The sequence below is a fragment of the Mugil cephalus genome, chromosome 15, assembly GCF_022458985.1.
Source record: "Mugil cephalus isolate CIBA_MC_2020 chromosome 15, CIBA_Mcephalus_1.1, whole genome shotgun sequence".
NCBI classification, from domain to species: domain Eukaryota; kingdom Metazoa; phylum Chordata; class Actinopteri; order Mugiliformes; family Mugilidae; genus Mugil; species Mugil cephalus.
In genome coordinates, this window is record NC_061784.1 from 24038487 (window position 1) to 24063544 (window position 25058).

General features: G+C 40.0%; 3 protein-coding genes across 6 annotated transcripts in view; all 3 read right to left on the minus strand.

The window, feature by feature from the left end:
• Positions 1-312: 312 nt before the first annotated feature.
• On the minus strand, positions 313-11858 carry nipal4 (NIPA like domain containing 4). 2 transcript variants are annotated; one of them, XM_047606155.1, is made up of 10 exons: positions 11585-11858; positions 8411-8497; positions 6453-6635; positions 5837-5893; positions 5402-5492; positions 4426-4586; positions 4159-4326; positions 2177-2256; positions 1874-2086; positions 313-1784 (listed from the first exon to the last, which is right to left on the minus strand). In XM_047606155.1, the coding sequence occupies exons 1-10, from the start codon at positions 11622-11624 to the stop codon at positions 1578-1580; spliced, it is 1287 nt and encodes a 428-aa protein (XP_047462111.1). In that variant the 5' UTR covers positions 11625-11858; the 3' UTR covers positions 313-1577. The 2 variants fall into 2 exon arrangements, with proteins under 2 accessions (XP_047462111.1, XP_047462112.1); XM_047606156.1 differs by having other exon boundaries at positions 6453-6590; positions 11585-11856.
• Positions 11859-13705: 1847 nt separating this feature from the next.
• ins (preproinsulin) lies at positions 13706-15591 on the minus strand. Its single transcript, XM_047607199.1, has 4 exons — positions 15540-15591; positions 14892-15048; positions 14619-14814; positions 13706-14046 (listed from the first exon to the last, which is right to left on the minus strand). The coding sequence occupies exons 3-4, from the start codon at positions 14800-14802 to the stop codon at positions 13880-13882; spliced, it is 351 nt and encodes a 116-aa protein (XP_047463155.1). The 5' UTR covers positions 14803-14814; positions 14892-15048; positions 15540-15591; the 3' UTR covers positions 13706-13879.
• Positions 15592-20964: 5373 nt separating this feature from the next.
• LOC125020686 (fibroblast growth factor 13-like) overlaps positions 20965-25058 on the minus strand; it is a 23863-nt gene continuing 19769 nt past the window's right edge. For all 3 annotated transcript variants that reach the window (XM_047606114.1, XM_047606115.1, XM_047606113.1), the window contains exon 5: positions 20965-22373. In XM_047606114.1, coding sequence (XP_047462070.1) covers positions 22234-22373 — 140 coding nt within the window. In that variant the 3' untranslated portion in view covers positions 20965-22233. The remainder of the gene's footprint in view (positions 22374-25058) is intronic.

The window sequence follows — 25058 nt, forward strand, 5'->3', positions numbered from 1 at the left end:
GGATTTAAATCAAACTCTAAAACTGATTTGGTGAAAAGATGAAAACCAAAATAAAAAGCAGAAATGTTCCTTGTTCAGTTTTACATCTAGTGGTGAATTATTTCTGGAGATTTTATACATTTTTATTGGGGTGAAGTAGACAAACAACTTAAACCAGGGAGTTTTTAACTGCATCTAATCTCTAAGTATTAAATAATCAGAGGAGAAAGGGAAGAAGAAAACCTGGAAGGAGTTTTGTCTCATCCCGTTAACACCTGATCACATCTGGACTCAAACTAAAACCTGATGAATTTATTCACCGTGAAACAAAGATTTATTTTATTTTATTTTATTTTATTTTATTTACACCAGAGCAACATACAGCTTTGTCTCCTTTTTTCATTTCTTCCTGAAAGACGCCGCGTTTATCGTGATAAAACTATTTTAACGAGTCAAAAGAAACAGAAATAAAATACTATAAAAACAGTTCTTCCCTGAAATGATTAAAGGACGTTTAAAAATGACCTCAAACAGCGAAAATACCACGTGTACATTTTTGTTCGAGCGTTTTTTTGACTCGTTTCCTCTGAGCTTCATGAGCTGAAGCGTCTTCAGCAGAAACAGGAAGTGGACGCTGGTCTGCTTCATGGACGCCGGCGTCGGCTCAGAGGAGCTCAGCTTCAAACCCACGACGAGCTCGGACGTCTCACTCTGCTGATTTTACTGGAACCAAAAACAGAAGCAAACCTTCTGGAAAACAAAATGTTTGTTTTTCCTTCCTTTGGAGGAGGAGGCCTCAGGTTTGACGGCGTTAAGCAGCGTTTTCATTTACAAACAGATTTTAGACAGAATCAGTATTTACATCATAGATTTCTCTTTAAAACATTTGTTGCAGCTGCAGGAATCAAACTCTGGACCTCGTTTCCTTCAGGTAAACGTTAGAGGATCCATGCGTTTGTGTCGATCAATTAGTTCAACTTTTCATCCCTTTGTCGTCACAACAACTTTCCCTGAGTGTGTTTGTAACAAACCATCAGGATTTAATGCACTTCTGCTTAAAAATGACTCAAAACGTCTGTGAATGTTTCACACAAACCCTGAAACTAGACAAAGAGAAATATTCAAACTGTGTATTTGTGTATCCAGGAAAATGAGCCAATATTACAGATCAGTGAGGTGTAAACAGTCCATGTGTTTCCATAGTTTCTATGAATCAGGGATTAGTCTCGTGTTTGTGTCGAAATGTGTGATGACAACGGACAAAGGAGCTTTGTGAGGAGCTCAGACAAAGAGCTGCTGGAAAAGGATCCACAAACATCTCTAAAGCAACAGAGACATTTAATTATCGACTCGTTTGAATCTGATATTTCTATTTTTATTCTCTGTGTTTAGTTTCTTTGTCTACTTTCAGATGAAAATCTGTGTTTTAATGTTTTGAGTCATTTTTATGATTTTATCTAATAACGAGCTGAAACGCCGTCAAACCTGAGGCCTGTATCTTTAAAAAAATAAAAAATAAAATGAAATAAAAAGTGCAGAACGTCACAGTAACAGTCCTGAGTGAGGACGAGTCCCGACAGGAAACAAACCGACGCGTCTCAGCTGATGATGAAGACTCTGGGTCCTTCGTCCCTCATGGGAGGAAGACTCTCTATCACCATGTTGTCAATCAGTCCGTATTTATCCTCCTTCTTACTCTGACCTCCTCCTCCTCCTCCTCCTCCTCTATTGGCTACTACTTCCTCCTTAAGCTCCTCCCTCTCCACCGGCTGGGACAGCTGATTGGTCAGCTGCTTCATCGTTAGCTGCATTAACAGAAAACATAATTATCAAACCCGTCCAGTTTTCACTGAGAGACGCGACCGTCTGAAGGGAGGCGGGGGGGGGCGCTCACCTGCAGGTCTCTGAACAGGTGCAACATGGCCACGCCCACCACGATGACCAGGAAGGCGCCCAGCGTGGTGACGACGTCCACGGCCGACATGCCCCTCCACTCCTGGAAGAGGATGATGGAGGTGGACAGAACCACGGTGGTGAAGAGGACGTAGTAGATGGGGTAGACCAGCAGGGTGTTGAACGTGTCCAGGGACTTGTTCAGGTAGTTCACCTGGACAGAGGGACGCGGGGACGCGGGGTTAGAGGACGGAGGGAGGACGGGCGTCCTGAAAACGCCTCCATGTCGTGAGGTAAACGTTACCTGTGTTACTATGGAGACGATGAGGGTGAGGAGCAGGATCCAGGTGAGAGGGTTTGCAAGAACCGACACGTCATAAAATACTGAAACACAAAGAAGACGACGGACGTTTAAAGGTCTGGTCTAAAGCACGAGGACTACGTTACCCACAATGCAAGTAACAATCCATGTAACTCAGACCCAGAACCCAGAACCCGCCCCCGGCCTCCAGAGATGGAACAACTCAAAAACAACAACAAAAAAATCATGAAGAACATCACTAGATCCCAAAGCATCTTCTTTATTTGTCTTTGAGAAATCGACGTTAATCAAACCTTTTTTAAAAGTTTGCTCGAGTTTTGTTGCTGTAAAATATTTATTGTCCTGATTCAGGTGAAACAAGCAAGACACAAACCAGACAACACAAAAACACAACGACAGAAACAATTCAATGCAAGACATCAGGTTCTGCAGCAGCATTGTTTATAAAACAGATTAAGACAGAAAATGCATAAATAGAAACACATAGATAAATGTGTAGTATTGAATGACTGAATGACTTTTAACTGAATGAAAGTTAATTAATAAGAGTCGATTCGTTACTGGAACAACTGTAAAAACCAGTGGAGCTACAGTGACCTTCTTCCTCTGCTCCACTTCTGATGTGTCCACTTTATTTTTAGAGTTGGGTTGATACCGTTAAAAAGAGGAGATCTGGAGGAAACACAAACTTAGAAGCTACGTTCGTATTAAATACAGAACGTAGGGAGACGATCAGAGGATCAGATCCTTTTGGCCACAATTAATTTTTAGTTTTGTTTGTTGCTCATTATTCAACAAACTGAAGACGTCTTTGTTCAGAAACGTTCAGGGGGAGAATCCTGATTTATTCTGGACGTCTGAGAACAATATGTTGAGTTAGTTGAAGGAAATGGAGAAATCCGGGTGAAACAGTAACTTTAGTTGGAATAATCACAGATGTGACTCAGTGACTCTAGTCTGTTAAATTCAAAGGCCTTTTATGTTTTAAACTGGCTGGACCTGGAATTTTACTGTGTTTTTCTGTATGATTTTTCCTTTTTCTTTCTGTCATTGGTTTGAGGGAAATCAGTGTTGATCCAGTCATTTTACTTTTCTATGTTGAGTTGGTTCTTCAAGAAGGAGACTCACGTTTTATCCGGATTTATTGAAAAAGCCTGAACATGAAGACATTAAACTCTGTATCCCACATGAGTAGAGGGGTCAGGGGTCAACGTGGAGCCCTGAACTAAACTAAACTAAACTAAACTAAACTAAACTAAACTAAACTAAACTCCAGACCAACAACACTCCTCTGCCTGTTTTTCATAAGTTTGGACTCTTGTTGACTCTACCTACATTGCACATTAATCAATTTAATAGTAAGTGTGTCATTCTTAGCCGCTGGCTAATTTTTAACTTTTGTCCTTTTTGTAAAATGTTTTAAGGACAATTATCATCTGTGGGAAAAAATCAAATCAAAAAGAGTCACTGATCAATAAAAACGAGGTATTAATTAAACTACATGCTACAGAAACCAAAACAACAGACGACAGCAGGTTTTAAGGCAGATGCAGATAATGACGTTCACATGTTTGGTTCTTCAGAAGCCGGTTCTTCAGGTGGAGGATAAATATTCAGTAAGAGGTGCTGTTCCTTATGTCTATAGACCCCGTCACAGTTTGTACAGATGCTTTTTAGGAGGGCGGAGCTTAGCTGGAGGCAAAACGTCTCAAACTCTACAGCCTGTAAACGGCGGTTAGCAAATATCTATGGACTGTTTGGTCTAGAATGGACGAGGAAAACTTATATTTTAGAGAATATACTGATAAACTCACTCCCTGAGACCACATGAAGGCGTCTATGGGTTTTGTATTCCATGGTTTAGAAGCTCCTAAAGGAACTAGACCTGTGAGGCATCACCCGGTCCCCTCTGAGGGAATCATTACTAACAGTTTTATGGTTTTTATGGTCCTGGCCTGTCTCACCGGTGTTGATGGCGATGGCGAGTCCCTTCACGGAGGAGACGGTGAAGGCTCCGAGCAGCGAGCAGATGCTGATGTAGACGAGGATGTTGGTTCGACCGAACCGAGGACAGAAATAAAGAATGAGCACCGCACACATCACCAGCACCACGACCACGTACACCAGGAAACCTGAGACGCACACACACACACACACAGGTTCACGGAGAGTTTTTCTCAGTTAAACTCAAGATCTGCAGGGAAATAATCCGACCGCATGTAAACGCTCACCAGGCTCCAGCAGCTTATTGGTCATGTCCTGTAATGACGTCACTTCCTGTTCCTGTGGCGCGTGGATCACCAACAAGATGCTGCCCAGGACGCTGAGCAGACAACCGAGCTTCCCCACCACGTTCAACACCTCCCCCAACAGGTAGGAGGACAGAACTGCACTGGAAAACACACGGAAAGTCAAACGTCCACATTAATCTCGTAAAAAGAAACGTGAACTTCCCTCGTCTGCAATTCATTTGTGAAAGTTTGTTTCTCCTTACCTTTTATACTGGGTTATTATTTATTATTTTTATTATTTGAATTTTATTTTATTCTCCGTTTTTTTAAAGTATTCTCCTTTATTACTATTTATCTGCTTTCTGCCTGATATTAACTGTGCTTGAACCCAGACTAAATGCTTCTCCTGCTGTGTATTATTGTTGTGTCTAGATGGTTCGACTCTACAAACTGAATTACCCTTTGGGGATTAATAAAACTTTCTGTATTCAAACAGCTCATTGTGCTAGCTGTGCTAGCTGTGCTAGCTTTAGCTGCGGCGCATGCTAAATGTAAGGCTAGCTCAGTAGTTTTAATAGTTGGTAATTTGTTGTCTGGGTGTGTGGGTTTAGTCCTGTATCCTCATGCTTGAAACACACTGCCTAATGCTAGGCTAGTTAGCTGGTGTCTTCTGGTTGGCTGCTAGCTAGAGGCTAACTGCTAGCCTGCTGGTCGGGTTTTCAGTTGGACTGAGCTTCTAAAAGTGTTTTGTCACTAGGGACGGTAACATGATGGACAGGAGAGTAACTGGAGGAGAGTTGACTGGACGTTTCTCTAGACCTGGGTCGGGTTTTTGTTCTGGACTTGGTCAGAGACGGAGAAACTGATGACGTTTAACAAGGACACATGTAGATGAATCTCCCTCTGATTGTTTGGACGACTGTCCAGTTGAAACATGACCTCCTCCTGATGAAATCCATGTGAATGTGAGACCTACCTGATGAGGACGCTCAGGGCGCCCAGCGGCGTCACCAACGTGGCCGGAGCGAACATGTAGGCGGCGAAGTTACAGGCTTCTCCTGCTCCCACTGCAGAGACAGAGCAGACGCTTCAGCCCCGACGCCAACAGCGATAAAACAGCAGAATAAGATGGTTTTCTCTTATTCATCTAAAGAGCACGGACTTCAGCCTCATTCCAGAGAGTTGCTCTTAGTGGACAAACTTTAAGAACATTAAACTAGAACCCTGATGTTTTCTAAGAGTTGTTTCTAGATGGAGGTAAAAATGAAAGGAGGAGTTTAAGAGGCTTAGAACATGGTGGAAAGAAGAGGCAGGAGAGATATTCTCCAGACACTGAACGATTGGATGGAGCAGGATCCCTGGTTTTTATCCTGGTTGATACCAAACGGATGAAGAGGGATGAAAGTCTTACTGGTTAACAGGCCTCCCCACCACAGCCAGTCCTTCAGGTATCCATGACCCCCGTCACCTGTGTGAAGGAATTCATCCTCAGGTTATGAGATAATCACAAGATAATTAATTCATTCATTCGTTAAAACAAGGAACCTGCTGCTGCGTTTAAGGACATCAGGACGTAAGAGCCAATCAGGATCTGTCCTTTTTATATTCATTATTACATTGTTGCTTTCGTTTAGTTATTTTGCTGAACTGACTTTATTTCCCTCTGTTGTTGTGTTGTTCATATTGTTCTATGTTGTGTTATTGTTACATTGTTCCTTTTTCTTATTTTGCACCAATTACTTTTTTTAAAAAAAACAACTGTGTGTAGTAAAAGGGGAATTATTTATTTCGTGTACTGTTAAATAGTTTTATCTTGTAATTAGTTTGTTCTGTATTTTATCATAATCAAAATAAACTAACTAAAGGGAAAATTAGGTCATTTATTAAGTTACGCTGAGATCATCGTGACGTTTCTGTATCGGCGATACTAACTCTGTATTTACTTGGTATCGAATCGACACTAAAGTTCCCGGTATCGCCCAGCCCTGGTATCAAACAGGAAGGTGTTCGTGGAGACCTGAGCTCACCTGCTCTGGTGTGACCGGTGCTGGCCAATCGGAGAAGAGCTTTCTTCTTGAGGATGACGCTCCCGCCAATGAGGAAGGCCGACATGAGGGCGAGCACCAGGCCGAGCCACAGGTTGTAGACGCTGTACGTTTGTTCATCTGGAGACAAAGATTCAGTGTGTGTGTGTTCACCAGGGTGTAAACCTGTGTTTATTAAAGACTTTATGAACAAGTTTTCACGATAAGAGAAACAAAGCGACCGACCTGTGTTTACTATTCCCACAAGAAAAAAAGAGCTCAGGCCTGATTATAAAGCTGCTGCGGCTTCACGTGTCCACACAGACACGTGACGTTTGGATTTAAATGTCACATTTGAATGAACTATTACTGAGTGAGTCACACGGGCCAGAGGCTGAAGACGAGAAACGCGACGACAAACAGAGACGATAAATGTTTGTTTCCATCATAAAAGCTACACGAGCATCGTATAGACGATGCTGTGCACATGAAAACATCCACTCTCTACTTGGAAACTGGGTAAATTCTAGGGAAAACATCAGGATTCACATTTAATTTCAACTGTTCTCTCTAAGGATCTTTATGAATATGGACCCAGATCCTTAAAGTCCGTGAAGAAGAAGCCACAGAGGTTACAGGTGTCGTGGTAGTTTTCCTTTTCCCTCCAGTCTTTGTGCTAATTTAATTCTAATGTAATGTTCTTAGAATAAAGCCGCTGCTCGAGGCTGAATTCTAAGGATCTAATGATTCCTGAGGGTGGACGTGGGTCTCGGTTCCAGGTTAGAACGGGTTCTGTGGTTCTGAAGATCCCTCTAAAAACATAAACCTACACAGAGACTCTCATGTAGTTTGTTCCTTTTGTCTGAACTCACATTAAAAATGTGGAACACAGCGTTTTATTGTTCACGGACTTTTTCTTCTCCTTCTGTGTTGGGTTCTCATTGTTCTTGTTGAGGAAGTTTAAAGGCAAAAACTAATCTGACACCTGAAGCGATGGTTGTTTCTATCCAGCGTGTTCGTCTTCTCGTTTCGATTAATTAATATTCATGAGCTCAGCTCGTTTCTTTACGTCGTGGCTTTAATCTGAGTTTATGTCTTTTTCCCGTCGTCGTGTTCTCTGAGGATGAGGAGCAGATACAAAGAACAAACTGTGGACGTCAGCGACGACAGTGTTTGTCTGGTTACATTCGAGCTGCTGCACAGAGTCCGTCCCCGGAGGCTCAGATCACCTCCTGGAAATTCACATTCACGAAACAATAGCAGAAGCAGAGACTCGTTAAAGTCACAGCTCGTTAAGCTCCTGTAACGGGCGCGATTTAGGATTTAAAACCCGAAATAAGAAAAAATAGAAACTTCTAACTTTTAGGACCGTATCGATTGAATTAACTTTATTTATTTATTTATTTATTTATTATGAATATATTCAAAAGAAAAAGATAAATAATAAAATGAACGTAAAAGAAACATGTAATATATTTGAGGAGTAAGAGGAAGTAAAACTTGTCAAACTTCTTCTCCATCAGATGTTTAACTTGAATGTTTCCATATTTGAAAAAAAAGGAAACAACAAACTTCAGTGTCTAAGAAAAAATAAACAAACACAAAAACAAAAACAGAAGCAACAGAAGCTTTAAGTCTCAATTTAGTTTCATCTACTGAGCGTTAGATTTTTATACTTTGTCTTTTTTAAATCTCATCAGGTCTGAGCATCAGATCTAGTTCAATAATTTAACACCATGAAACACAAACGCTTTTATTCTTTTAACCTGTGAATTTTAAAATTAAAATTTCTGCTCAAATTATAATGAGAGGTCGCAATTCCTAAAACGTTTTTGTATTATTATTTATTTTGATTTTTTTGCAATTTAAAAATAAAACAATGAAATGACCAAATAAATAAATAAATAAATAAAAATCCATCATGAATGAAGTAAAAGACAAACCCCTGGATTAAATCGTACCTGAGATCTCGGTGCCGTTCGGGTCCATCTGTGTGTAGATGGAACAAACTGAAGACTGAGAACCGCACCACAACCTCAGCACGGAACCTGAAGAGACAGAAAACCTTAGAAAACCAAGGAAACGACTTAAAACCAGGAGGGTTTATTCATCTTTATATACAGACCTGACACATTTAAAGATTTAACAGATGAAAAGGTGGATTCAACAGCTCAGATTCATAAACTTTATTTTATTTTAAAGGCAGGAAGAGGAGGCAGCGACATTAGACTGAGAGGGAAGAAAATCAGATCTAAACTGATCTGAAATATAAATTTATTAAATCAAAGACAAAACGACTCATTAACTTGTTCTGACGTAAGAAACTCATCCTAAAACTATTTCTATAACGTTCTGTATTAACATCCGTCCTGGACAATCAGACCATAAATGACCAACTTTAAGTCCAGGTTTGTTTCAGTGCATTTACATCCTCAGTTTAATGATCTAAGCCCAAAGTCCAGCTTTCTGAATGAGGTCCGAGTCGCTCATGTGTCAGACCAACATTCAAACAACAACCAGACGGAAAATAGTCCAGTACGTATGTGGCGCTACGTCTGGTGCAGATAGGTGGCGCTATTCCTCAGGTGGTTCTTCTACCGGCTCCGTTTACCTTCTCCTTCTTCTACCGTCTTTCTTGGATGTTTTTGTTCCGGGTCATAGACCAGAGCAGCGGTTGTGGATCGTGTGATACATGTTTGTCCAGTTAAAGTCGGATTAAGGCAATAATTTGTTTTTTTCATGTGCAGGTAAACACACTGACTGATCTGGTCTCTAGGGTCCAGATGTGAAATCTGATCTGGTCTCTAGGATCCAGATGTGAAATCTGATCTGGTCTCTAGGGTCCAGATGTGGAGGTCTGGGACCCACGTGACCTCATTCCACTTTAATGAATCCTGGTCCATTAAAGACCAGAAGAGGAGCTGAACTCATCCATTCATCCACTGGTAGAAATGAACCTGAATCAGAGACGTCTGTTCATTAGTGACGAGACTTTAACAGATTCTGGACCTGGAGCTGAGAATCAAACTAAACTAGAAACTGATCTGAACCAGAAACTGATCTGAACCAGAAACTGATCTGAACCAGAAACTGATCTGAACCAGCTCTGTCTCTAAAATAACTAAAATACATCCCCCCGTTATGTGAACTCAAGTATCTATTATTACTTTGCCTCAGTTACTATTAATCAAGGCTTATTATTAATAACCTTTAACAATCTAATCCATTATTTCTATTCACATCTATTTTTCATGTTTAAGAAACAGACAGAAATAATTACAGAACCAGACGGTTTGTTGGAGGAAGCGTTAAAACAGAGACATGAGACGATGGAACATACGATCAGTAAATTCAGTCTAAGACACAAGTCACTTCTCAACAAAGAACAAAAGAAAAAACATTTAAAACTGCAATTAAATAAAAAGGTGTAGTAGTAATATTGTGTTATTTATACTGTATCATGTTACGAGAGACGGACGACGGCAGCATCCTTTTCTTTTTTGATTTTATTTTTCTTTCTTTCATTCCTTGTGAGTATATTTGAGGTTCAGGATTCAGGATCATTTTATTGACCCAAGGAAACAAAGATCCTATGATCAGACTCAGACAGAAGATGAAATAATAATCTCGTCTCCACGTTGAGCAAAGCTGAGAAAAAGTCGTCGAAAACATAAGAAAAAGACATAAAAACAAGCGAGTTACTGGACTTTACACGTTTTCTTTCTTTGATTTGTTCTTCTCCTTTTTAATTCTGTTATTCTGTTTCATTGTGTCTTTCATGTTTAGGTTTGGAGCCAGAATAAAGCTTCAGTAAAGCTGCAGCTAAAGAGGAACCCAGAAAAACTTCAACACGTTTAAATCAAACCGTGTCAAAACTGTAAATTAACTAAGATTCAGTAGGAAAATAAGACGCTGACGCTTCTTTTCTTGCAGATTTAAAATAAATTACCTGCTTTTTTTTGTACCTATCTTTGTTTTAGCTCATGGTCACATTTACTGTCTGAGCAGGTAAATTATATTCCTACAAGCTGCTGCCACAGTGCTGATATATTCTTATATATTTTTTTACATTATTTCAAATAGATATTTCTTAGGTAATTTACAAACGAGGGACAAATAAACATCGTCTTGTGTCTTAATTGTGTCAGAAACCAGTTTGGTGGCGAGCGTACGAGGGAATAAATGAAGTTTATTATGGTCTGTAATGTCGCCCAGACTCTCCAGGATATTTGCAGAGCGAGTCTCTGTGTTTGCTTTGTGAGATCTGCTGCAGGATTGTGAAACTCTGGCCGGACCAGTGTCACAGTAACATGAGCAGAGAGAGGAGAGAGGAGAGAGCGGCGGCCGCCGGGAAAACCAGTTTAATATTGACACTGTCAACACACCGAGGTTCAGCTCTGATAAAGCTGCACCAGGAAAAAGAGCCGGAGGAGCATTAAAGTTTAATAAAAACTAAAAGAACATGAGACGAGGGTCAGAGGTCACAGGACCATTAATGAGGAAACCAGTTTGTTATCCGGGATTTATATTTAAATGCTGTTTGTTTGTGGTTTTGTGAAGTGAGATCATTAAAAGTCAAACAGGATTATCTTCTGTTTGCACTGAACACACACACACGCATAGAAACCACGACAAAAAACTAAAAACGAGACAATTTTCAGGCAAATTCTGCAGCAACTAAGATCATTATCAGTCACATGAGGCAAAATAAAGGTGGAGCTTTAATAGTTTGAGGATTCAGATCAATTTATGTGAAGAAATCTGAAATTACAAGTGGAGAAAATCCTCTGTAAAACAATGAAAGCTGTGACTGAAGAGAAGGAGAGAGACACGGTAGATGTTTCAGAAATATCAATAAACAGCGAACTGGGTCAGAAATGAGAAGAAACGAAGGATTTCTGCTCCACATTTATGTATCAGTCGTGAAATAATTCCCATCATGCTCTTGCGGCACCTTTTCTAAAGTGAATTTTGCATTTTAAGTAACGCAGCGTTATGTAATGGTTAGTAGAAGCTGCAGCGGAGTTAAAATTAAAATAAATGAATCAGTATTTTCTATCTGATGAGTTTATTTCTCAGGATTCAGCAGCGACGCGGACACAGAAATGAAGTTTAAAGGTAAAAGTTGTTCTCACCGTTTCTACACGTCCTCTCATCCAGGCGAACATCTCGCATCGTGATGTTTAGTTTGAAGCAGCGGAGCCGCAGAATCAGGAAGCAGCTTCTTCTTTTTTTAAACTAAATAAACCAATGAATCCTCTAAAAGTGAAGAAAAAAAGAGTCCGGGCGCGTTTCTCGGAGAACACCTGAGCTCAGGTGAGACCTCGGGCAGCAACAAGGATCCGGCTCCGCTCATTTAAACGCTGCGTTCTTCTCTCAGAGTCACGGAACACGACACAAACACCTGAAACACCTGGAGCACGTGACGCACCTGACCCCGCCCCGCCGGGGACGAGCCGCCGCGTGCACGGCCGGAGCGAGCGCTCCTGAGGCCCGTGGGCAACATACATTTCCCATTTGATGTTTAGATTTTAGAATATGACGATAAATTATGATAATAATAAAATATTAATAGTAATAAAACTTCCACTTATTCTCTTTTCCTCCTCCTCCTCCTCCTCCTCCCATCCTAGTTCCTTCCTTTTCTTCTTCCTCCTCCTCTTCCTCATATACCCTCTCTTTCTTTTTCTACTTCCTCCTTCTTCTCTTTTCCTCGGCCTCCTCATCGTCCTCAAAATCCCCCTCATCCTACTTTTTCTTCTTCTACTTCCTCCTCCTCCTTTTTTCCTCCCCCTCCTCTCCCTCTACATTTTCTTCTTCTACTTCCTCCTCCTCCTCCTGTTATATTTGAATAAGTTGCTGTTAAAACCTGAAATTAATGAGACTTTATTTATTTTTTATGACGCCTTCAAGTATATTTTATTTATTTATTTATTATTTTATTTATTTTTTGTCCGAGGGCAGAAACCAAACCAACGCAGATAAAACTGAATAATAGAAGCAGGCGACTTGGCTGAAACGGTTTTTGGATGTGGATGATGTGTTTGTGCAGCCTGGTTCATTTGCAGCTCACTTTAACACATGTGCAGCAGGTTGAAAAACAGCGCTCATGCAAATAGTTAGAGAGGACGCACGATGAACAGATAACGTCCCACACATGTGCATGAAGCCGCTGAACAGTCCCTGGAAGAGGAAACACAAACAATAAGAAGAAACGCTCATAATTCCTTTAACTGTCCTGAGTTTAAATGTGAATAAGCTGAAATTTAAATATTTCCTGACTGATTCTCTGATTCTCTGATTAAAGCCAAACCTGTGGATCCGGTCACAGGAACAGAGGAGTCGTATTTGAGGGATAAGAAGTGAGAAGAGATTATTTCCTCCTGCTCTGATAAACTGATTATCTGCTTAAATATCACAGGGAAACTTTCTGGACTCACAGTTCCTTCTGGTTTATATGATACGAGCTGTTAAAGGAACCTGCAGACACACAGGAATGAGACGTTATTCACTTTAATACAGAGCTCAGTGTCACATCCAGGTCCATGTTACACGCTGCTTTACAAGAAACAACAACATCCAGACACAGAAACGTGGTTATGGTTCATTTAGCGTCAGATAATATTAATTTATGCTGAATTTACTGATGAAGTCAAACCTTAAGTTACTTATTTAGTCAGATACGTTTGTGGATGTTGTTGTTTTGTCGACAGTAACTATTTCACTTCCAACAATAAATAATAAAACAATAAAGTGAATATTTGTGATCACTCTTCATCCTTTTAATGCTACAGTATTTTATGACTAATGTTACTTCTCAGTGAAGCTCTTAGCGTTAGCATCTTTTATTCAGCTTCATTTATCAGAACTGAAACTGAGGCTAAACCACTTTATCAAATCCACACTAGTTCATATGGATCATTGTTGAGTCTAATTGTCCTTAATTTGATCTGATGATCCACATATTTCCTGCTCTGTGTATTTACTGATACGTTTAATCAGGCCTGTGAGGCAGTGACGTCAGCGTTTAACCTCTATAGTGTTGACTGGTTGTTTCATTTTGTTTTTCCATTTTAGTTATTCAGCAAAAATTTTAACTTTTGTTCATGTTCGTAGCTGAGTTTGTTGTGTGGGACCCAGGACGAGTAGCGACCACTCGGTGGAAGCTAATGGGGAAAATACTAAAGACAGAAAGAATAAAGACGTCTGCAGGCGTCGCTAACACGTCGTCACACATTAAACACACATTCCTGAAATTGGTTCAATCCACAAAACTTTATTTTCTAGGAAAAATAGTTTCATCCATTTCTCAGCACTTCATTTGTCAGCAGTTGAAGGGGGTGTGTGGGGGGAGGAGTGGGAGGCGGAGCCAGAACGGTTAAGCTATGCTAAGCTCGGCTAAGCTAAGCAGAGCTCGGGCTGAGCGCTGTTCAGTTGCAGTAGTTCTGCAGGTCGAAGATGTTGCAGGGCTTGTGGCAGCACTGCTCCACGATGCCTCGCTTCACCATCATCTCCATCTGGTCCTTGAACGCAAACTCGGCCACTTCGTTCTCTCCGCCCATGGCTGCAGCTCCGCCCACCTTCGAGGGCAGGAAACCTGACGGGACGAATGGAAAGTTAGCTTCCTTTTACTGGGTTCTGTAGCTGATACAGTGACCTATTGTGATGCCTTTAATAAAACTGGAAAAGTGACTTATCTGTGTACTCTGGCTAAAATGTGGACGTCCTTGTCCTCATGGGAGTTTCCCTAATAAGTGTCTTATAATGCTTCTCGATGGGAAGTGAATGAAATTAACGAAATGTCAATAAAAATGATTCAATTTGCATAAAGGCTTTTATGAGGATGTTTGACTCTCGTTTTATTGAGTCTGTTTTAAGCTTCTCATTTGTTTGCTGGTTTAAGTCCCTCACTGTGAAACACAAGAAGAAGCTCAGTGGCTGCACAGAGACAAGACAAAAAAATAAACAAAATAAAGTGAATTCGTCCCAATAACCAGAGAATTTGGGAGGAAATTAGAGGTGGAACAGACACAGTTTAGTGAAATTAGACACATAAATGTGCATTTTGAGCGTTTTTTTAACTGTGTCTCTATAGTTAATAAAAAATAAGTTTCCTCAACAGACTAAGAACCAAATGAACCGCCATCTCCTTCATGTCGGAGGTCTCACCCATCAGAGGGTCCACGTCTCTCTTGGGGTCGTAGAAGAAGCCTCTCTCCCCACAGACCAGGTAGAGGGCGTCGACCAGGTGGGAGCCACACAGGTGTTGTGGGGGGGCGACGGCCTGGGAGCCCGGCCACGATACGACCAGGAGAAGCAACATGGAGAAGGTCTGGAGCCAGAGAGCTGCCATGCTGGAAGAGAGCTGAACGCACACGTTTCAGTTTTTTAGAGGACGACACGGTGTCGGCTCAGACTAATCGCTGGAGGACGACCACTCACCTGCTGAGTCGGAGGAGACGGTACGAGGAGGAGGAGGTGACTCTGTGGTGAAGAGGAGGATCGGCTGGTTGGTGTGAGGCAGAACAGAGGGAGTCGTCTCCATTTATACGGCGCGCTCCACCTGGCCACGCCCCCTTTACTCCACGCCGCCACCTATCTGCCACATCACGGGGACGCAGGTTTGATTCATGGTTTACGGAGACTCGACTTCCTCATGAGGACACAAAGAAACTCTACATCATTCTAAATGATTGAGTTTAAAAGTAAAGGCTGTGCTTAAAGTTAAAGTTACGTTAAGAACCCAGGAAATTAGTCAATGTAAGGTCCTTGAAAAGTGATGACAACACAAATATATGTGTGTGTGCAGGTAAACAATCAGCATAATGTTAAGTGGCACGTTTTACTTCTGATTGACTGGTTACAGCACTTAGTAGAACAAATAGAAGCTAATGAGCTGAGATGATGTGATTCTGCTGCTTCTGCTGAGCTCAGGAGTTTAAAAACCAGCTCTGTTCGGATATTTGGATTTTCAGAATCGTGGCTTCAGGTCTCTACGAGCTGTTCAAACGTTATTCATGTTTAGAGTCTATGGTTCTTTACCCCGTTTACCTTTAGACCCGAACCCGAACTTACAGTCACCTAACTTACCTGGAGGGTCCGTGGAGACTCGCCAAAGCGTCCCTGCAAGGTCCCTGGAGACAGTCCTGGAGACAGTCCTGGAGACAAACCTAGAGACAAACCTGGAGACATGCCTGGAAGGGCCCACATGTCCATGACTGAAAATTGGAAAACTGGAAAATTGGACCCAAACCCTAAACCTAAACCTTAACCCACGCTGAACATGCTGAACATGCTGAACATGCTGGTCCCGTGTCTCTACGACCTTCGGTTCAAAAGTTATTAAACACTTGCTCATTAAAAATGGCCGATCTCGGTAATGGAAGATCGTAGAGAAGCGGGACCTGGACGGGCAGACTCTAGAGAGAGTCCCCTGTTTGTGTTTTAATGTTAAAAACTACAAGGAGGAAAAAGAAAACAAAAGATGATGAAAAATATAATGAGCGCGACCCTCAATTTTAGTAGTAATTAATAAAAAGCTGTTGTATGTTCTAATGTACATTTGTTTGAGAAGTTCCGTTTTAGTTATTTGATAAAAAGTTTCCATTGACAAACGCTTAATGATGCAAAATAGAGAAAAACATTATGGTCAGTCTATCATCCAACGTTTCTTTGTAGTCACCAAAAAACAATCCAACAAAGATAAATCATATGAGAACTTTTTAAAACTGAAAACCAATGTGATGCATTAAACTAATAAAATAATAAAGTTCTTATAATCAAACCAAGACTGAACTTTTGGTGTAGTTTTCAGAATAAAAGTTCAAAACATCCACCATCTATTATCATCATGTTTTTTTGCGTCCACTGTATTTGTAGGAAAATATGAACTTAATCCCACTTTTCTGAATGACTGTGTTTGAGAAAAGTCAATAAATAACCAATGAACCACATATTCTGGACTCTCATTTCATCCCGTAGTTGGAGTTTGGAAATAATGTTGTTTTAAACGTCATCAGGACTGTGAGCTGAGGTTTTCTTGTCACACTAGTTTTCAGTGTCAATGTTCAGGCTGTAAATCATGGAAATAAATGTACAACAATTCTAATATCTGGGTGAGAAAATGTGAACTGAACCATCCTCTTCTGCACTAATCCAACCTGCTAAACACAGATATTTCACCCACATGATGAGGAGAATCTCCAGCCCTAATGAGGCACTTCCACCCCCCCATCCCGCCCTTAATGGCATCATGGATGTGCTGACAGAGCTCTGGCTGCAGCTTGTTTGTCGTCTGCAGGTGGAAAACTTAACTGAGCGTAACAGAACGTCATCACCACAACCTGTTCATGCAAAACAAAGAAAGGCATCTGGAAAAACTCTCAGAATACGACTGGTAGAATTTCCTTTAAGAGGCAGGAGGCGTTGAATAGTGTTGCTCTTATTCAGCGACTTTTGGATTATTGTGACCTGGATCAGTGTTTCCTAAACTTTTATCCTTGGAGCACATTTTCCTAATGTTCCTAATCTGGAGACTAGCATCACTTAGCTAGAGACTAGCATCACTTAGCTAGAGACTAGCATCACTAAGCTAGAGACTAGCATCACTAAGCTAGAGACTAGCATCACTAAGGAGAGACTAGCATCACTAAGCTAGAGACTAGCATTCCTAAACTACAGAATAATATTCCTTAGCTAGAGACTAGCATTCTTTAGCTGGAGACTAGCATTACTTATGTAGATAGTAGCATTACTTAGCTAGAGACTAGCATTACTTAGCTAGATAGTAGCATCATATTGTGTTCAACTGACATAAGTTTCTCTTTTCACGCTCACTCAGTTAATGTAAGTATTTCAATCACATTAATACTGTTTAAAATAATCATGTTGATTGAACATGATTCTTATGTTGCTGTGACACCAGTTTATTGTGTAAGTTTAAAGTGATTTCATCACATCCAGGTACCCGACTTTCACCTGTTACTCCAAAACGATTTCTTAATATTATTCAATGATATTATGTTACTTAAACAAAAATGATTCACATGAACAAAAAAGGCAAAGAGTCAGAGTTCAGTATCAACGTGTTCTTATTAAACGTGACAAATTAGACTCATTCTGATTGTTTAGTCTGGAAATTGCATTGACTGGACATTTGCAAACCACAGGATTCAAACACGAATGTACAACTACGCAAAAAACTGTTTCACAATGGGATTTAAAACAAAATCATTTTTGTCTACATTTTGCGTGAATACATATATGATGACGCGTCGCCTGAATATTGGTATATATGAATATTGGTTTAACCGCTGTCACCGATGGCCGTGGATGTTCGTCTGTTGTCATAATTTCATGCTGGATGAATTCTGTGCCGACTGAGGAAAAACTGGTTCAGCACTAGAAGCAGTTTAACAGTGGCCTCATTTATGGCGACTTCATCTCTGCTCTATAGGAAACACAGATATGTAAATGAAGGAAGATAAAGACGTATTAACTGAGCCATATAGAGAAAAGAATTTATTGATATCAAATTATACTGTGATATGAGCAGATGACACTAAGAGAGAATATTGACATCATGATTTTTTAAAGACTATTATTTATTGACTCAGTAAACTTCATGGATATAGTAATTTATTTAGTTTATCCAGGCTTTTTAACAGTGGATTTCCTTGATCTTTAAATATAATTCACCTGAAAAATAAATTACCAACATATAATACCAAGTTCCATTTTAATTGTAATCAAATGCCAAACAAATAACTGATGTTTTCAATCGATAACTAAAACTCTCAGGTACTTTGGGAAATTAACCTCAAAGTTTAGGGTAAAAGGAAAAAAGAAATGAAACAGCACTTTCCACTGTAAAGCCTTTGTGAATTCTGTGCAAATAGACCATGAAAGAAAATGTTTAAGACCACATTAAGACCACAAACAAAGGCACAAAATCAAAAGCAGGATCAGCTCCGAGGTAAACTTTAAGAGTTTCATCAGATATGCTCCGTCATCCACCTCCGTCACAACCAACAGGTAAAGTAGCGGCCATAGTGGCTAAAGTTACTCAGCTAACGCTAACGACTGAAGTCTGAAGGACCCAGCTTCACCTCCGACACTGCTTCAACACAAAGGACAGGGAAGTGTGCGATGCTGCCTCCATTCATGGCAAAAATAAATAAAAGTAAAACACTCAAGACTCATATTCGTCGACGCTGAACCCCAACGGCCACTGTCCGGCCCAGGTCTAAAAATCCCAACAAGAGGCCGACTGAACGACTAACGTACCTCTACGTTACACTTAAACACACATACAAACAAACTAAATAACCTGTTGTCTAAAACTTATCACTAAATGAACACTAACATATATTAATTTGACGAATTTACTTACTCGATATGTGGCCTCTTCAAAAAACAGCGCATTCTTCAATCTTGGCGGGAAACGACACACATTCTTCTTCGTGTGTTACGGAGTTTGGCGGCGGCGGCGAACTAGCGCCCCCTGTGATTGGAGGACCACCTCCCAGCGCCCTTCTATTTCCGGTGGAGGCCAAATTAGATTAGATAGATACTAAATAATTTTCATTCAACGCGTGAGAAATTCTTACAATCAACATTCTATATACTAAAAATAACTTTAGTTGATTAAATCATGTTCACTAAAGGAATGTAAATGAATTGTGTTGCATCTATTAACTTTATTCTTGATACTTTTCTGCACTGTGTATGCTGTTGCAAATTGCAATTTCCCTACTGTGGGACAAATAATTCTATTCTATTCTATTCTATTCTATTCTATTCTATTCTATTCTATTCTAAAAACTAGCATTACTTAGCTAGAGATATGCATTACTTTGTTAGAGGTTAATATTCCTTAGCTTGATACAAGGATTATTTAGCTAGAAACCACCTTTTTTGTTTTTTTTTTTAACTATTAATCAGAATCTGTGATCTCAACTGAAGATTAAAATAATGGTTTCACGGTCTCATGGTAGATCTTGAGTGAGCAGAAAACAAATGTATCTATTAATCTAGAACAATCATTTTAGTTTGTTTCCTCAAGTTTGATTTTCCTCATACTTTAACTGATTGGCTGATGTAGGTTTTTCTCCACGGAAGCAAAAGAAAGAAAATATGAACCTCATAAATACTGCTTTGTTACAGCCTGGTTTGCCTTTGTGTTACTATTCAATGTCTGTTATCACTGTTTAATGTACACTACAAAAACAGCATTTTCTAAACCGACATTATAAAAGGAGTTTGGTACATTGTGAGTTTAGGATTCCTCCAGCTTTGAATCTCTTAAAAAGAAAAATACTTGGTGTTAAATTTCAACCATTTCTGCCAAAAAATACTGAGATTCACTCTGTGGAAATGAATGTAATGAACATAAAATTGAGCCATAAACACCTGTTCCCAAATAGATAATATTAAGAGTTACAATATATATTACACTACATTAGATATTTACATTATCTGTAACTCTGTGACCTTAAAAAAGATTATTTAACATTTTCATCTTCTGACGGACAGGCAGACATCTGATCGTAGTAAAACTGGCCAGCAAATAAACAATCTACACACAGTCTGTGTTAAGTATGGACGATATTTTATCAGCCCAGTAATAGTCAAATGTACCTGATGGAAGATCTCCTGTGATTGGACGATGGGAGTCTTTTTTTTTTTGGGCTCAGCTCCTTCAGAAGAGTCGACTCTTACAGCTCCCAAACATCACTTCGTTTAGTTTCATTCAGATTTCTAATCTACAGACTAGTATTACTTAGCTAGATACTAGCTAGAGGCTAGCATTCCTTAGCTAGAGACTAGTAGCATTTAGCTAGAGACTAGCATACATTAATTAGATGCTAGCATTCTTCCTAATCTAGACTACCAATCCTTGGCTAGAGATTAGCATACCTAAAATAATGCCTAGCATTCCTTATCTAGACTAGCATTCTTAGTTACCTACTAGCATTCTTTAGTTAGAAACTAGCATTACTTATAAAATCTGGCACTACATAACTAGATATTAGCATTCCTTCGCTATAAACTAGGATTCCGTAGCTAGAAACTAGCTAACATACCTAAGATAGAGACTAGCATTCTTTAGCTACATACTAGCATGCCTTAGCTACATACTAGCATTACTTATAAAAATTAGCATTCCATAGCTGGATACTAGCATTACTTTGCTAGAGATTAGCATTCCTTAGCTATAGACTAGCATTCCTAACATACAGGCTAGCATTCCTAAGATAGAGACTAGTAGAGGCTAAGATTCCTTAGCTGAAGAATAGTATTACCTAGCTAGAGGTTAGCATTCTTCATAATCTAGAGACTAGCATTCCTTAGCTAGAGACCAGTAATACTTAGCTAGATACTATCACTCATAATCTAGATACTATCATTCATAATCTAGAATAAGTTGATTGTAACGATAATTAACATTATTAAATAAAATCTCAATTAAAATTCTCAGTTTGACGTTGATGACAGAAATAAACGGACGACTCGGTTCTCTAGAAAGAATTTATTTAGTGCATTTCTAGTTTGTCCAAAGCAAGGAACCAAAATATTAAGTTAATCTGTGCTCCCATTGGTTCACCAAAGATCTGGTCCAACACCATTGGTCCGCTCATGTTCTGGTGCGATATTATTGGTCCAGTAGTGTTTTAACACCCTCGCGTTGGTTCACTAGTGTTCTGGTACGACACTATTGGCTCACTAGTGTTCTCTCCTGGTCAGGAACACGCAAGACCCGGGGGTGGAAAAGAAAGGACCTTCGGCATGCTGCTACTGAGCAGAGGTCCACAAGCTTCCATGCAACAACAAACAAACAAACAAACAAACAAACAAACAGCGAGGGACGACAACAACAAACGCAAAGATAAACAGCAGCGTTGCTTGTAAGAAGTAAGCATGGAAGCATATACAGTAAACCTTATATTAACCTGCTAAAGCCCTCGGGAGGTTGGTCTGATGTACAACAGATCTTAAAAAGGTAAAATCCACCCCCCCCACCCACCCCCCCACACCCCGCCCACCAGACACATGCGTGCACACACACACATATCGTACACCTACTGCAGGACCAGTGTGTACTCACACCTACCTCTGTCTCGCTCACACACACACACACCTGCATGCAGACTAATGTCGAGTCCTCATAAGTGTACAAGGAATACGTTTCGTCATTTTTAAAAATATGACTTGACCCCATGAGCTCTGTGTAAACATAGCGTACGGTAGAATAATTTAAGACTCTCCGGAACTCTCTGGCCGCTACTCCTCTCGTAGCATCGAAGCTAGCGAGCTACTGCTCTGACTCTTTGGTTCTCTGTAACAGTCGGCTTATTTGACTGTGTGACTGACTGACTGACTGACTTCCTCCATCCGTCTGGGCTTGTTGTGTCCTCTCCCTTGTCCGTTCTCTCCGTCCGGTCACGATGCAGCAGGAAGAGTTGTCGAGGGGTGGGTGGGTGGACGGGTGGGTGTCGATGGGAGGGTGAGGGTGATGGGGGGGTGGGGGGGGGTCCCCTCTCTTCTGCAGAGCCGGATGGATTTGATTGTCCTTGATTTATTTACATCACAGTCAGTCACAGTGGGCTCCGTTAAGAAGTGGAAGAACACAATCCTGTCCTCCTCCATTGCCCCCCCCCTCACCAGCCTGATGTGTGGGGCCTGAGATATCTGTGTGTGTGTGCATGTGTGTGCATGTATGTGTGTGTGTGTGTGTGTGTGTGTGTGTGTGTTTGTATTCGGGGGGGCGTGAGGGGTGGTGGGGCTAGGATAAGTCATTGTTGCTGGGTGTCTTCCCCCCTCCGTTCAGAAGAGCCGAAGCGCTGCGACTCTTGGTCGGGGTCCCGCTGCCTGAACGGGACAGTTCTGTCAGGTCGTGGAGGGAGGGCTCCCGGTACATGGCCACTACACAAACGCAACACAAACACGACACAAACACAACACAAACACAACAGCCGTTAGTAATTAAAAGCATGTTTCCAACCTCAATGTACAGGTTCAGGATGCTGCAGCCAAACGATTAAAACATTTAATCGGATTAATCTCAGATTCGCTGTCGATTCATTTCGATTAATCGCGATTAAATATCGTTTTTTTTTTAATCTATATTTATTTAATTGTTCATGAGCAAACAGACTCCAGAAAGAAGAGGATCTATCTGCACTTAACGTATTGATTTAACACCTTAAACAGTTTCAACCTGAAATTACTTTTTGTGCCTTTTTTAAGCCAATATAAATAAATATAATATTAAGCTCCGCCCCCCCCCCTAACCCCATCTCTTCCTTCTTATCTTTTACAATCTCACTGCAGGAACCAGTGAACAAGGAGCCGACCCCTTCATCTCTTCATCCCTTCATCCTTGTCCTCCCCCTGAACCTGGTCAAAATAAACGTCTCCGTACATTCCACCAATAAATCAATTAAAACAGAGGGAACAGTTTATTTTCTACCCACAACAGAAACAAACATGTCACCTTTTACATTATAACATCAGACCAGGTGTTTATTATCTAAAGGAAGATGATATAAATGTATTTCTCTCTAACTCCTGAGGGGAGTATCGGTGTCTGACAGTGTTTTTAAAGCCTTTTCTCTGTAAATTGATGTTTCCCCTCATACGAGCATCACGTGTCCCACAGTTAATGTGTAAATATTGATTATGTTCCACTTTCCTCTTTTCCAGGAATTTCCTCTTTCCTTTGTGTGATATCGTTTTCTAAAGCCCTGATCTCTGGAGTCCTTCTCCTTACATTTACTTCATTATTATTCAAGAGATAGTTTATAAAATGCTCACGCTTTAATATGAGCCTTCTTGCATGTGTTTAGTGTGTTTTTAAATCATCTTATTCTACCTAGAAAACCTGAGTTAATACGAGATCATAATGGACTGTTTGCATATTTAGTCATATACGAATAAAGATCTATATATATATGTATATGTACCCACAGTAGTTCAATTAAATTACTATTTATGATTTATTGGCTTAAATACAAATTTACATTTCTGCCGTATAGTTACAGTAAAGTACGATGGTGACTGAGAAAGCAGAGACTGTGTGAGAAATAAACCTTTATATACTCATACAGGTTTGTACCTGTGTTACATTAAATGTGTTTCCCTCCTTAGAGTTAAACCAGAGTCACAGGACGGGTAAATTTAAGTATTTAGTTTGGTTTGTATTATTGATATTTTGACGAGTTTGTATGTATTAATGTAAAAAAGCTATAGTTTTATTAGACGTTTTATTGGGCGTCGTCTGTAAATAGACCAGTCTGTGTTTCATGGCATCTCACTGGGACGTAATAAAAAGTAAAACTGGAACCGACCTCTGTCTCAATAAAACTCGGAGCGTGAAGCTGACGCCCTCCTCAACACATTTTAAGACCTGGGTAAATATTTGTCTCTTTATAAACTCCCAAAACCTACATCCACACCTTCTCTCTCTAATCCAGAGTCGACGTGAAACACAAGATTCACAAACATAACAGAGCAAAATAATTTCACGAATGCTCACATTTGTAGTCTGAATAAATAATGTATGCTTTTTTTTTTTATTGCAACGTCACAAATCTCATATTTTTGCTTTCAGAAGCTTCCTGTGATCACTGACGTCTAAACGAGCTCACACACTGTTCAGTTCACTTTCATTTATTTCACTGGAGACGGTGAGTTTGCATATTTCTTTGCAGTTCATTCGATTTTACAGTGTATGGATCCACAGATTTATGGTGCGTTTAAATGCATTTCACTGGGAAAATTAAAAATCTTGGCTTTAGGCAGAGTGATATAAATGATTAATTATTATTAATCTTTACTGATAGAACTCGTCACTTCTCGTTTAACACTGAACTCAAAGGAACCATGAGAACCACTGGAGGAGGAACTTATTCTGCTGGAGCATCGTCTGAAGTCAGTACGACTCTAAATGTTGCAATTTCATTTGCAAATAATACAAACTAACATTTAGTCGTGAGCTCTGTGATGATGCTGTGGATGGACGGCAGCAGCTCAGCCTCCAGGAGACGCACAGGACGCACAGAAAGATTTATTTCAGTCTGTTTTTAAACACACGTTGAAACTTTTAATAACTGATCAACACAGACGCGTCACTTTCACTCACAACACAAGGATTAATCACTCTCAAATATTCTCACAGTTTACACATGTGACTGAAACAGTTGCACTTTAAAGAGAAATATAACTGAATTACTTGAATTAAATGATGAATGAGAGGATGAGGAGGAAGTGAAGGGTCTCGTTCCACCTGACGCTATAATAAGAAGGGAAATAGACTCATGATCATGTTTAAGTTAAGTTAAAATCATTATCTGCTCATTTTATATTGAATTTGTCAGCACAAATTTGCAAAATAACACCAAATTATTTAGGGCTTAAGGTCAGTGGACTCTGAACTCACCATGTGCAATAGTTTCTGTGCAACAACTCAGAACACAGGTTCACTTATGCTTGCACGTATTGTTATTGTTATATAGATTTCTTATATTTCTTACTATAATTGTGAACTTACTCATATTTATTCTTATGGTCTATATTGCTCTTTGTTCTAACACTGGTTCACTGTGAGTA

Excerpts from the sequence above, each read along its gene's own strand:
- nipal4 (XM_047606155.1), bottom strand. The coding sequence starts at position 11,624 with ATGCGAGATGTTCGCCTGGATGAGAGGACGTGTAGAAACG. Across the intron at positions 5,493-5,836 it reads GTGGGGAGGCCTGTTAACCA|TGGGAGCAGGAGAAGCCTGT; the intron begins GTAAGACTTTCA and ends CTGTCTCTGCAG. Across the intron at positions 1,785-1,873 it reads ACCTGTTCAGAGACCTGCAG|CTAACGATGAAGCAGCTGAC; the intron begins GTGAGCGCCCCC and ends CTGTTAATGCAG.
- ins (XM_047607199.1), bottom strand. The coding sequence starts at position 14,802 with ATGGCAGCTCTCTGGCTCCAGACCTTCTCCATGTTGCTTCTCCTGGTC. Across the intron at positions 14,047-14,618 it reads AGACGTGGACCCTCTGATGG|GTTTCCTGCCCTCGAAGGTG; the intron begins GTGAGACCTCCG and ends TCGTCCCGTCAG.